Below are 13955 nucleotides of genomic sequence, written 5' to 3' on the forward strand. Positions count from 1 at the left end.
GAGTAGCTGGGACTACAGGCGCCCGCCACCACGCCCGGCTAATTTTTTGTATTTTTGGTAGAGACGGGGTTTCACCGTGGTCTCGATCTCCTGACCTCGTGATCCGCCCGCCTCGGCCTCCCAAAGTGCTGGGATTACAAGCGTGAGCCACCGCGCCCGGCCCGTTTTATAACAATTTAACACCTGATAGTAACTCACTTTATATCCATTACTAAGTGGAAGCACCTTAAAAATCTCAAGAAAGCACTTTTTCTAAATAACAATACATAAGCCTTTGAGTTCAGGTATATATGCCCATTATGACAACATATGCCACCATGTTTGTTCTGAAAAATATATTTGTGAATCAGAAGCTCCTAGAGCTAAATTTAGGATCTTTGAGACCTTTCTAAATTTAAACATAATACCTAGTACATTCTACCAATTAAATAATATGAAAAGTTTAGCGGAGTTAGTAAACATTGGAAGGAAAACCAAAAGTATACATTCTAAAAATTTTACTTAATATACTTTAAAAATTGCTACTAAGTAAATGGAGTCACTTCAGCACTTCCAATTAAATCTGAATTATGATTACATGCCAAAGAAAACAGTCCTCCCCACCCCAATACATTAGATGTGAACAAAAGTTTTGAAACTATTTTTCTACTGGCTCTACCATGCTGCCTTCCAAATGAGAACAATATGAAGCATTAAAAAAAAATAGGTGGACTTTTAATTTGATGATTTTTAGTATTCATGAAAATTATTTTAGGGATTCAAAATTCTAAGCCAGATTATAAGAACTACCTTTAACAAGGTTAATCTAAGACTTTTTATAATCACAAATTCATTATCCTTAGCAATACTGGAATGTGTGATGAGGAAGAAGGAAAGAGGGATGGCCAAAGACACAGAAACAGCACGCAAGAAGAGCACTGAATGCACAGGGGGTGACCAACTTTTCAGAGAGTCAACCAGGGCACAGCCATACCAGTCCAGAGACATAACAATGTAGGAGAAAGAATTATGCACAGGTTTTATTACTTTAACACACAAATATGAAGAACAGGTATTTATTTGAAATTATTCTAGTTTTCTGTTATACTAAATGCTTTTATTTAAACAAGATGGAAGAAGTGCAGATTAATTTAGATGCGCTTGCCTGTCTTATCCCAGAGTTGAGAGACACAGTCTCCTTAGGTGCTTGCACATCTCCTTCACCAAGCCTGTATTAGTTTGTTAGCGCTGTCATAACAAAGTACCAAAAACTGGGTGGTTTAAGCAACAGAAATGTATTGTCTCACAGTTATAGAGGCTAGAAGTCCAAGATCAAGGGGTTAACAGGGTCATGTGCTCTCTGCAGGCACTAGGGAAGAATCTGTTCTAGGACTCTCTGCCAGCTTCCTGCAGTTCCTTGGCTTGTGGCAGCCTAACTCCAGTCTCCACGTGACATTATCCCTGTGTGCATGTCTGTCCAAATTTCCCCTTTTCACAAGGAGACCAGTCATAGTGGATTAGGGGCCCACCATATTTTAATACAAACTCATCTTAACTAACTACATCTACAATGACCCTATTTCCAACTGAGGTTACATTCTAAGGTACTGGGAGTTATGACTTCAACCTATGAATTTTGGAGGGGACACAATTCAAACCATAACAACGCCCAATCCCACATTCTTTCCTGCCTATTGTACAGTATGTTCTATCTCCCTAATTAAATTTTATGTGTCTTTCCCTCTGTCTATAACATATCATTATATACTAATATATATAAAATAACATAGATTTCCATATACAGTAATAACTTTCCTTCTCAGTGATGTCTGGGACACTCTGGTGTTGATATCATAACTGTTCTCATTTTCATTATCTGAACTCTCAGAAAATACAGTCACAAAATTCAGAGTGGTACGTTAAACTAACACTATATCAATACAAATCAAAACAGTTAATCCAATGGGCAATGTCAATGATAGACTGTTACTGCTCACAATTACAACACACTTAAGTTGCATCAGTGCATGATCCATTATTGTGAACTGCAAATCATAGCTGCCGGTGATTTTTTTTTTTGTATCACAGGAAGGGGTTTCCCAGGCTGCAGGATTTTCAGTGGTAAAATGGTACGACTAGGATAGCTCTGAACAGGCCACTCTCATCTTTGTTTTATTATAAATGCATTTAGGCTGGGCATAGTGGCTCACAAAAGTAATCCCAGCACATTGGGAGGCCGAGGCAAGAGGATCACTTGAGCCTGGAGGTTCGAGACCAGCTTGGGCAAACATAGCAAAACCCCATCTCTATACAAAAATCTAAAATAACAAATAAATAATTCATTTTAATACATATTCGAAATCACATTTGTGGCTAAAAAAAGGGATGAGAAAAGCACAAATGTCTGAGCCCTCTAATTTATTCAGCATAAAGAACCACTTTAAAGATAATAAGGAACAAATTGCCATTTGCATTTCAAACTCCTTAGGTATTTTGTGCGCTTTTTTAATGAAAAAATTTGGTGGCTTGTTTAAAGTTTAGGTGAGTTTTCTCAAAAGAATTGCTTGGAATATTTAAGAAGAAGTTAAAATAACAAGTAAAGTAAAATAAGAGAAATTAAATGTTCTGTTTTTTTGCTACCTCTATAGTTAAATTCTGTAGCAAATTAGGGCAAAGAACAACTGTGAAAATAGTACACAACTAAAATATGACTCTTGAGGGGACAAAAAAATGAAAGGAAAAAGTTATTTTAATGAGATTCTTACTTGAGCCAGACATAAACATCTTAGAAAGATTTGTATTATGGCTAGGCGCGGTGGCTCACGCCTGTAATCCCAGTACTTTGGGAGGCCAAAGCAGACAGATCACGAGGTCAGGAGATCGAGACCATCCTGGCTAATACAGTGAAACCCTGTCTCTACTAAAAATACAAAAAATTAGCCAGGCGTGGTGGCGGGCGCCTATAGTCCCAGCTACTCGGGAGGCTGAGGCAGGAGAATGGCATGAACCTGGGAGGTGGAGCTTGCAGTGAGTCAAAATCACGCCACTGCACTCCAGCCTGGGGGACAGAGCGAGACTCTGTCCCAAAAAAAAAAAAAAAAAAAAAAGAATGATTTATATTATTATAACCCCGCACTAAGATAGATTCATGTATGTAATAAACATGAAGCATTAAAAAACTTATAGGTGAACTTTTTATTCCTTAAGGATAATCTCTCATTCATAACACTGACTTTCTCCCATCAAAGGTGATTTTTCTTCTGATCTATTTTTCCTAACAATTCTCTTTAGTTGTTCTAAGTCTATGGCATTCTACATAACTACGTTCAATGTTTAGAGAACATGACAGACCAGACTGCTGCAAAATGTTATGAGCTAATGTGCTCCTAAGGTCAGCCAAAATTCTTGCTAAATTTCTTACTTATCCTTCAAATAAATAGTTTTTCCAAAGATAAGATCAAATACCAAAATTTATTTTTATACAACTTATAAAGCATTTTAAAGCAGACTCCCCAAAGTCATGTAAAATATCAAAATACTATAGCAGCAACAGCCTGAGCCTTAATTAAACTTTAAGAACCATTTTAGCGTGGGTGCAATGGTGCACACCTGTAGTCTGACTCAGCTACTCAGAAGGCTAAGGCAGGAAGATCACCTGAACCCAGAAGTTTGAGGTTGTGGCTGTGAGCTGTGATCACACTACTGCCTACCAGCCTAGGTGACACAGAGAGACCATTTCTTAAAATTTAAAAAAATTCTAAAAATTTCTCTCTAGTTAATATTAACTTTAAAAATAAAAAAAAATCATGAAATATACTATATTTAAGACCTTTTTTGAGAGTTTAAAAGATTACTTTTTCTGACTCCTTTCATACTGGTAAAGAATTAAAAGCATTAACCAAAGTACCAAATTAATATCAGATAAAACCTGACTTCATGAATTTCATTAAGTATTAAAAGAGTCAGTGTAAAAATGGTAAATTTGATGTTATGTTCATCTAAACAACTTTGGCCAAAGTACAAATTTTCCACGCTTTGAGGAAACTGTCTCTTGAATTTGAAAAAAGCTGGGCATAACATCTTGGCTCTTCTCATTCCTCTCTCCTCTTCCCAAAGAGAATAGTTAGTTCTAGTATTTCTAGCCCAATGGTTCTCTTGTAGTTCCCAGATAAGCAGCATCAGCATGACCTGAGAACTTGCTAGATATGCATACTCCAGGGCCCCGTCCAAGACATACTGAATGGGAAACCATGAGGGGTAGGACCAGCAGCTGTGTTTTGCAGGCCCTCCAGGTGAGTCCAAGGTACATTAAAGTGAGAGAAGTGCTTTCCTAGTCTAGAAATAGCCAGCGATCTATAAGCCCCAAGGAGCTAGCTCCCTACTTCTCAGAAACCATGCTGAGCAAAGGTTTACAAACACCCACCCCAGACTGCACAGCTCTTAAGGTGGACCTGCTACATTCCTCTAGAAAAGTTTTTCCTGACCCCTTAACTCTTAGCTGGGAGAACCCCCAGTCAATTGCCTCCGCAGATCTCTCTGCTTATCTGTGAGAGTACTTAGCTCCTTGCAATTATCTACATTTCCTGTTCCTTATTCACTATTATATCCATAAAGCCTCACACAGTGCCTGGCCCGTGTTTCCTGAGTTGAACCTTGCCTTCTCAGTGCTGTTAAACAAGCACATGACCTCTAAAGTCAAAATCCCAAGAGTCCTTCAAGCCTATTTCTGAGTGGGAGAGAGGATTATCAGAATATTAGCCTTTGGCTGGACGTGGTGGCTCATGCCTATAATGCCAGCAGAGGCAGGAGGATCATTTGAGCCCAGCCAGGGCAACATTAGTGAGACCCTGCCTCTTAAAAAAAAAAAAAAAAAAAAGAACACTCACATTTCATTCCAAAAGAAAAGGAGAAAACCATCCAGATTTTAATCTCATAAAGATATCGCGGAACGGAATTAGAAGTTATCAAATTTGTTATGAGAAAATAAAAATGTCTGAATCTCCAAACACTGATAGATTTAGAGTTAGTGAAGCAAGGCTGGTAAAAGTGGGTAAGCAAGTAGAAGAGGTAGGGGAATGTGGGGCCATTGTAACAGAAGTAAAACATCTAGAAGCAGACAGCTAGTGAGCACACTAGCAAACCAAGAGCAATAGGATGTAGTCTAAAAGAAAGACAAACCAGGGTTATAGCTCTGACCTTACTAGCCGTGTGACCTTGTGCCTATCACTGAACTCCTCTGATCCTATTCCAAGAAATCTATAACAAAGGGTTAATACTTTTAAACAGGGCTGTTGTTAGGACTATATGGCTGACATTACTACCATCATCGTCCTCATCACTTTATACAACATAAAACGAGAGAGTTAAAATTAACTCTCTGTGAGTTAGGAACAGGAAATGTAGATATTTGCAAGGAGCTAAGTACTCTCACAGATAGATGGAAGTGTCTAGGAATGCCATTTGGTACTGTTGGGGTGATGGACCCAACAACAGGTCGTGGGGTGATGAAGTCTGGCGGAGTCAAAGGAATGAAAAAAGACAGTTTACGAGAGAAAGTAGGTCCAGAGGGCCAACACTAAGTATGGAGGCTGCGAAGGCCGCAAGCTCTGGAAGCCCAGGCTATTTATTGGTGATCAAAGAAACAGGTGGTGAGAATGTGGGGGTCGAAAGGGAGCGTTGCATTAAGCACATGATTTACAGCTGTGATGGTTTAACATCTCCTCTGCTACTTGAGATAACGGAGAGCAGGTTCTTTTAACTCAAGATACAATCGATCCTGGGAGAGCAAGGAGCAAGGAGCTAGCAAGTCTAGACACATTCCAGAGCCACGAGCCCTGGATTCTATCCAAGCCACGAGCAGTTTTATGTCGTGGGCTTAGATTACGGTGCGTCAGGGTAGCCTTCCGCCTTTTGGCACAGAGCTTGGTGTTCCAAGGGCCACGAGGGCTTTTAGACCCTGGACCCCGGACATGTTCCAAGACTCTCTTACATTATGTCAGACATGCAAGCCCTGCCTCAGCTTCTCTCCCAACACTCAGCTTTTCCCAACAGATACCACCACTATATCCCAATGCTGACAGAATTTCCAGAAATATTTATTGGCAAACTTTTTAAAACTTACTCTATTTGAGCAATTCATTATTATAATTAAGCAATTACATTTTGGGAGGCAGGGATAGTTAAAAACAATTAAGTTTTGGGAGGCGGAGATAGTTAATGACAATAGGCCTGTGGTATGGAGGGCAGGATTTGAATCCTAGCTCTGGTGGCAACTTTGGGCAAAGCTAATCTAAATTTCGGTTTCTCCATTTTAAAATGGGCACAATGCCATCTTTATAGCAAGACTGACATGAGAATAAAATGAGACGCATACTGATGGCCATCAGGAAAAATACTGATGGCCATCAGTATGCGGCGCTCAAAAGAGAAGGCACTCAAAAGAGGAAAAAGGACTAGGTACAGTGGCTCACGCATATAATCCCAACACTTTAGGAGGTTGAGGCAGGAGGATCGCTTGAGATCAGGAGTTCCCGGCCAGCCTGGTCAACATAGTGAGACCCTACGTCTACAAAAAAAAATTTTTTTTTAATTAGCCAGGCATGGTGGCGTGTGCCTATAGTCCCAGCTACTCAGGAGGCTGAGGCAGGAGGATCACTTGAGCTCAGGAGTTAAGGCCGTAGCAAGCTATGACTGCACCACTGTACTCCAGCGTGAGTGACAGAGTGAGACTTTGTCTCTAAAAAAACAACTGAACAAGGTAAATTTTCTTATTATAAAGACAAGGCCTAAAAGGGCCTATTCCTTCCTGCCTAGGTGCAATCATTCACACCTAGTTACTGATGCAAGGGTGACCACACAGGTCTAAGGTTCAGGCCTGGATGATGGGGAGGAATGGATGATTAGACAGATCATTACAGTGAGGAAGGACTGGATGCACTACTAATGAACACTGCTATTTTACTATAAAAGATAACCTTACATGAACAAATCACCCTCCAAAAGTAGTTGTTACTTTCTACTTATTGCAGAAAAGCATCCAGGATGAAAAGGAAAATTAATACTTCTAAGGGTAAACTAAACTGTTTTATTGATCCTATGGTTTTTGTCAGCTTTTCATCTCCCTTTGCACAACTATATTTCATCCAACCCAAACTTAACTGTGTTCATGATGACTTTATGTTCATCATACCACAGTGTGGCATGGTTGAAACGGCCTCTGAAAATTACCTACTTTCTATTACCCATAGATTTTTAAATCCCACCCACAAAAGTTCTTCCAGTTTGCCCTCAGCTTAGAGTGGACTACCCCATGGTGAGGAGTTGTAAGCAGCTCACTGCAACTTGGGACTGCTATTCAAAAGTCCCAAAACTATACTGCTCTCTCAGATTTACACCTGCCTGTCCTACTTCTGATCCTCGCAACCCAAAAAACTTAATTGAATCCAATCTCTTTTTCATATAAACCTTCTGATATTTACAGACAGTATATGTTTATTTTCTTTCCCAGTATCATTTCCACATTGCTCAGGTAAAGACTCTTCTAGTCAACCCTTTTCAGAGTTCCTGATCCCTATTAACTGCAGTCTTCACAAAACAAAAATAAAACAAACAACAGAAACCAAGCAGCCTCTTGATGAAAAGAACCAATTACACAACGGTTCTCTGAAGAAAATTTTGGCAGAATGAATCAATATCCTTAAAACATACATATATTAGGCCGGGCGCAGTGGCTCATGTCTGTGATCCCAGCACTCTGGGAGGCCGAGGCGGGTGGATCACCTGAGGTCAGCAGTTCAAGACCAGCCTGCCAACATGGTGAAACTCTGTCTCTACTAAAAAATACAAAAATTAGCCGGGCGTGGTGGCAGGTGCCTGTAATCCCAGCTACTTGGGAGGCTGAGGCAGGAGAATCGCTTGAACCTGGGAAGCGGAGGTTGCAGTGAGCCAAGATCACGCCATTGCACTCCACCCTGGGGGACAACAGCAAGACTTTGTCTGAGGAAAAAAAAAAAACAAAAAACACACACACACATACTATTTGCCCAAGAATTCCACTCAACAAAATTATTCTTTGAAAATAATTATTCATGTGCACAAATGGGAAGATATATGGATATTCACTCAAAGTTACCTATGACACTGAAACACATAACAATACGTCATTGGTTAAATATTATTACATATCCATATGCCACCAATAAAGATAATGATACCACCAGATAGTCTGAGAATAAAAACATCTTCAGAACTTGCAAAAGACTCAGAGTTTACCTCCTTCGCTTTCTTAGATATCATTTGAGGATATGCTGCAGCAAAATGAGTGAATAAACAAGAAAGTCAAAGACATGGGATTGAGGAAACAGTGACTTCAGCCCAAGACTGGAATGACAGGGAGCCCCAGGCCACTGGGCAGCAGCCCAGACAGCAATCTGTTCAGACTGCAGCAGAACAGTGAACTCCTGGAGCAGGTATGTGGGAGCTGGGAAAAGACGGTTGCAGAGATGGAGTAGTAACCTTGAGAATATGAAACTACTCAAATATGTACTAAAGGCAAATGATGGGGGGAAAAAAAGGAAGGCAATTAGAAACTCCAAAAAAATTACACAGGAAATGTAGTCTGGGTCCTGCAATCAACTATTTTAATACAATCATAATAAATACTTTACTGATTTTCTGTGTGTAGATCAACTGGCTACAAAGAAAAACTTACTATGATTACAGAATACAAAGTAGATATTTTTAATTCTCAGCAATACAAAAGTACAAGTGATAAAAACTAAGAAACAAAGTAGGAGTTAGAGAAGTAGAAGAAAAAATTGGGGCACTAATACCTTCATTTTTAAAAGTATCAAGAGGTGGCGGGGGGGGGGGGGGGTGGGGGGCGGGGGGGTTCCAAGATGGCCAAATAGGAACAGCTCCAGTCTACAGCTCCCAGCGTGAGCAACCCAGAAGACGGGTGACTTCTGCATTTCCAACTGAGGTACCGCATTCATCTCACTGGGACTTGTCAGACACTGAGTGCAGCCCACAGAGCGTGAGCTGAAGCAGGGCGAGGCATCGCCTCACCCGGGAAGCACAAGGGGTCAGGAATTCCCTTTCCTAGCCAAGGAAAGCCGTGGCAGATGGTACCTGAAAACTGGGACACTCCCACCCTAATATTGAGCTTTTCCAACAGCCTTAACAAACAGCACACCAGGAAGATTATATCCCATGCCTGGCTCGGAGGGTCCCATGCCCACAGAGCCTCACTCACTGCTAGCACAGCAGTCTGAGATCGAACTGCAACGCACCAGCGAGGCTGGGGGAGGCGCATCCACCATTGCTGAGGCTTGAGTAGGTAAACAAAGCGGCCTGGAAGCTTGAACTGGGTGGAGCCCATCACAGCTCAAGGAGGCCTGCCTGCCTCTGTAGACTCCACCTCTGGGGGCAGGGCATAGCTGAACAAAAGGCAGCAGAAACTTCTGCAGAATTAAACATCCCTGTCTGACAGCTTTGAAGACAGTAGTGGTTCTCCCAGCACAGAGTTTGAGATCTGAGAACAGACAGACTACCTCCTCAAGTGGACCCCTGACCCCTGAGTAGCCTAACTGGGAGGCACCTCCCAGTAGGGGCCGACCGACACCTTATACGGCTGGGTGCCCCTCTGAGACGAAGCTTCCAGAGGAAGGATCAGGCAGCAACATTTGCCATTCTGCAATATTTGCTGTTCTTGAAATATTTGCTGGATCTAGAAGTAGAAATACCATTTGACCCAGCCATCTCATTACTGGCTCAAAACCCAAAGGATTATAATTCATGCTGCTGTAAAGACACACGCACACATATGTTTATTGCGGCACTATTCACAACAGCAAAGACTTGGAACCAACCCAAATGTCCATCAATGATAGACTGGATTAAGAAAATGTGGCACATATACACCATGGAATACTATGCAGCCATAAAAAAGAATGAGTTCATGTCCTTTGTAGGGACATAGATGAAGCTGGAAACCATCATTCTGAGCAAACTATGGCAAGGACAGAAAACCAAACACCGCATGTTTTCACTCATAGGTGGGAAGTGACCAATGAGAACACTTGGACACAGGATGGAGAACAGCACACACCGGGGCCTGTCATGGGGTGGGGGGAGGGGGGATGGATAGCATTAGGAGATATACCTAATGTAAATGATGAGTTAATGGGTGCAGCACACCAACATGACACATGTATACATATGTAACAAACCTGCATGTTGTGTACATGTACCCTAGAACTTAAAGTATAAAATAAATAAATAAATAAATAAAGTATCAAGAGCCCAGAGATGGTGAATCATGCCTGTAATTCTAGCACTTTGGGAGGCTGAGGCAGGAGGATCACTTGAGCCTAGCAGTTTGAGACCAGCCTGGGCAACATAGGCTGACCCCATCTCTACAGAAAATTTTTAAAAATTAGCCAGGTATAGTGGTAAATGTCTCAGCTACTCAGGAGGCTGAGGCAGGCGGATCGCTTGGCCCTGGGATGTCAAGGCTGCAGTGAGCCCTGACAGTGCCACTGCACTCCAGCCTGGGCAACAGAATGAGACTCTGTATCAAAAAAAAAAAAAAAAGAAAAAGAAAAAATTAAGTATCAAGGGGTGCTATAGGACCAGAGATAAGAATACTTAAAGTTTTAAAAGGAACTGAGTGACAACTAGCATTCCCTAACTACACTGGGAGGAAGAAGGGAAGGCAAACAGAGGTATGAACATTAAATTCTTGTCCACCACAGCAAGAAAATACTATCTAACATTATTACCCAATATTGACAAATCAAGATATGGATAGTGTCTGAACAGGGCCACCTCAATTCCTTCCCTCCCTGTATGTGCAAAATGTTCCTCATATCAAGAGGTGGTCTTATTTCCCACCTCTTAAATCTGATCTGCCCTTAGCAACTCACTTGATAAATAGAATATACTGGAATTACCTATGTAGTGAGTCTTCTGAAGCCAGGTCCTAAGAAGCCTTGCGGCTTCCTCCTGGGTCTCTTGGAACAATTACTCTTGAAATGTTCTTCAGAACACAATTATGAGGCTGTGAGAAGCCCAAGCTACACGGAAGGACCACATATAGATACTCTCCCACTGAACTCCTACCAATGAGCCTTTAGATAATTCCAGCCTCAACTGCCGTTTAACAGCACCCACAGGAGACGTCAAGCAAGACTGCCCAACTGGCTTGCTTTCTCCTTTCATTTTTTTAAAAATATAATTAAGAACTCACGAGTCAATGGATTTCAATCAACTACAGTCATTATTCTAATTGATGATCAAAATGTCACATTTTAAGCCAACAGAAGAGCCTTCATATTGGATCTTGTGTCCTTCTGACACAGTCCCATTAGTCTTTGATAGGTTCCTTGCTTTCTGACCCAAGATTGCCAGAACCACTTCAATATGTAAAACGAAAATTTAAATTTTAGTTTTGATCACATTTTTATAACATACATATTATATATTTATATGAGAAATGCTGTTTTTGACATATGCATATACACGTGTGCATATAGGAAAAAAGTACACTCCTAAATGTAAATGTTAAGTAAATAAATAATATAGTTACACAGGCTGTGAGATTGGGGCATCATTTTTTCTTTTTGCTTGTCAATGTTTCCTAATCCTCAAATAAAAATGAATTACCTAACATAGCTTTTTTAAATGGCCTCTGTTAAAACACTATTTATCTCAGCTTTTTATTTACAATCTTGCTTTTAGGGAATATTGCTTCCGATATTGCTTTTGGAAACCACTGACTTCCAAATGCATTCTTTTATGGTTCTCTTTCTACCTTCTGAGTTATCCTTTGCCTGATCATCCTTCTTCTGGTCCCTGACCCTGACTGCACTGCCCTTTACACAAACCTTCATTTCTAATGGCATATGGGCCACTTTCCCCTGGGATAGCCAGGCATCTCCAAAAACCTCTTAACACCTCAAAGTATCTCTCCAAACTGCTTCTCCCATTTCCTTCCATGGTGTCATCTTCCTCTAGTGCTCTGGATCATTTTGGTCTTTTCTTTCCCTTCCTTCTCTGAAATCCAAATTAGATACTGTGCTCTACTCACTGCAAAATGACTCCCATTTGTTTCTTCCTCATTAATATAACCACCGCTATAACCACCAAAATTAGCTTCTTTCTAATCTGTCACCTATATTACTTCAAGCACCTCCTAAAAGATATCCTCTCCCTCAATCAGATTTTTTCTGCATATCATCATCAGCTTTATTTTTCTAACATGCCAATTGTATTAAGTTATTTTCTGGCTAAAGATCCTACAACTATTCCGTGAAAAGCAAAAATGTAGGGCTGGTGAGTTTGAATTTTCACTCCACCTATCAGCTGGCCCTATCTTACTCATCCATATGTACAACCATCACCCATGTCTACACAAATCCCATACCCTGACACCCCAAGTCCTCGATATCACCCATGAAGATCTGACATCTCCTCAGTGACTTTCCTCAAAATGTTTTCTGACCTAGGAAGCCTTCCCTACATTTTTTTCCAACATAAATATGCATATTTTTGAAGGCTGGGTTTAAATCCCATCTATCTCAAAAGCTCTCTTAGAAAATTCAAAAAGGCATAAATATACATATGAACATTTATACAAAACTTATATAAACTGTAAGAATATACATCAAGGCCGGGCGTGGTGGCTCACGCTTGTAATCCCAGCACTTTGGGAGGCCGAGGCGGGCGGATCACGAGGTCAGGAGATCGAGACCAGGGTGAAACCCCGTCTCTACTAAAAATACAAAAAAATTAGCCGGGCGTGGTGGCGGGCGCCTGTAGTCCCAGCTACTCGGAGAGGCTGAGGCAGGAGAATGGCGTGAACCCGGGAGGCGGAGCTTGCAGTGAGCCGAGATTGCGCCACTGCACTCCAGCCTGGGCGACCGAGCGAGACTCCGTCTCAAAAAAAAAAAAAAAAAAAAAAAAAAAGAATATACATCAAGTACTATCAGTAGTTATCTCTGGAGAATCAGACCTAGAAAACATTATACTTACTAAGCCCAATATTTCTACAAACTCAATTTTTTTTTACAAACATCTATATTCAGAAAAAAAAATTAACAGAAATTAACACAATGATCTTTCCATTCCTTAAATTACTACGGTATTACTGATTGATCCCTGGATGACATTTTAATTTTTAAATAGTATCTTATATTTAAATCTTACATCCCTAATTGAAACCACTCATTCTATCCCCTATCCCCTACCCTCCTTAGCTCAAAACCTCTGTAATACCTGGTTGATCCTGCCAGTAGGAAAAAAAGAAAAATAAAAAAATCTTAAAAAAAAAAACCTCTGTGAGTCACACTGGGGTGTAGAACTATGCTTCAGTAATCTTGCATCTATATTTTCTGATCCTGTACCCGTCAATATATCAATGACTCTGGGCCCATTTAATCCAATACACCCATGACAGATAGCATCACATGTGACACATACGTCCATCAGCATAGGTGGTCATTAGATAAGATTCAGGTTATGCATAATTCCTTGTTACTTTATCCTTTTCTCTCCTATTCAAGAAAACCTACTAAAATACAAATAAGATAGATGCTATTAAAGGGATAGGATTAAATCTTTCTATAACATTTTTAAATAATTACAAATTCTGATACTTCATTGTTGGTAAATTATGGCAAAACTCACAAGTGATTTATGGTTAGTGTGGTGTCTCTACTCTGTCATCCACCTTTAAGGAGCTTTGTATAGAGTAAAATCTACATTTGCCATGGCCTCTGTATGACTGTGAGGGGAAACAAAACAGGATTTTTCTGATCCCTTCCGCAGCTTAAAAGAAAATTCTCGTTTTAGCAAGTGATTACGGAAGTCTGGATTTTCTTACTACGGGAAATTTTTCTACCAGCTAGGAGTGGCTAAGACCAGAGGTTTAGAAGGTAGGGGGGAAAAGAGAACTAAATTATGCACCTACTACTGCT

General features: G+C 40.6%; 1 protein-coding gene across 1 annotated transcript in view; it reads right to left on the bottom strand.

The window, feature by feature from the left end:
• Positions 1–13955, bottom strand: part of TLCD4 (TLC domain containing 4) — a 73936-nt gene that overhangs the window by 23233 nt on the left and 36748 nt on the right. Inside the window, exons 7-8 of the mRNA XM_058439557.1 lie at positions 12375–12386; positions 3336–3387 (exon numbers count right to left, since the gene is read on the bottom strand). Of these exons, the coding sequence (XP_058295540.1) occupies positions 3336–3387; positions 12375–12386 (64 nt within the window). The remainder of the gene's footprint in view (positions 1–3335; positions 3388–12374; positions 12387–13955) is intronic.

The sequence above is a fragment of the Hylobates moloch genome, unplaced genomic scaffold, assembly GCF_009828535.3.
Source record: "Hylobates moloch isolate HMO894 unplaced genomic scaffold, HMol_V3 SCAFFOLD_5, whole genome shotgun sequence".
In the NCBI taxonomy this organism is placed as follows: domain Eukaryota; kingdom Metazoa; phylum Chordata; class Mammalia; order Primates; family Hylobatidae; genus Hylobates; species Hylobates moloch.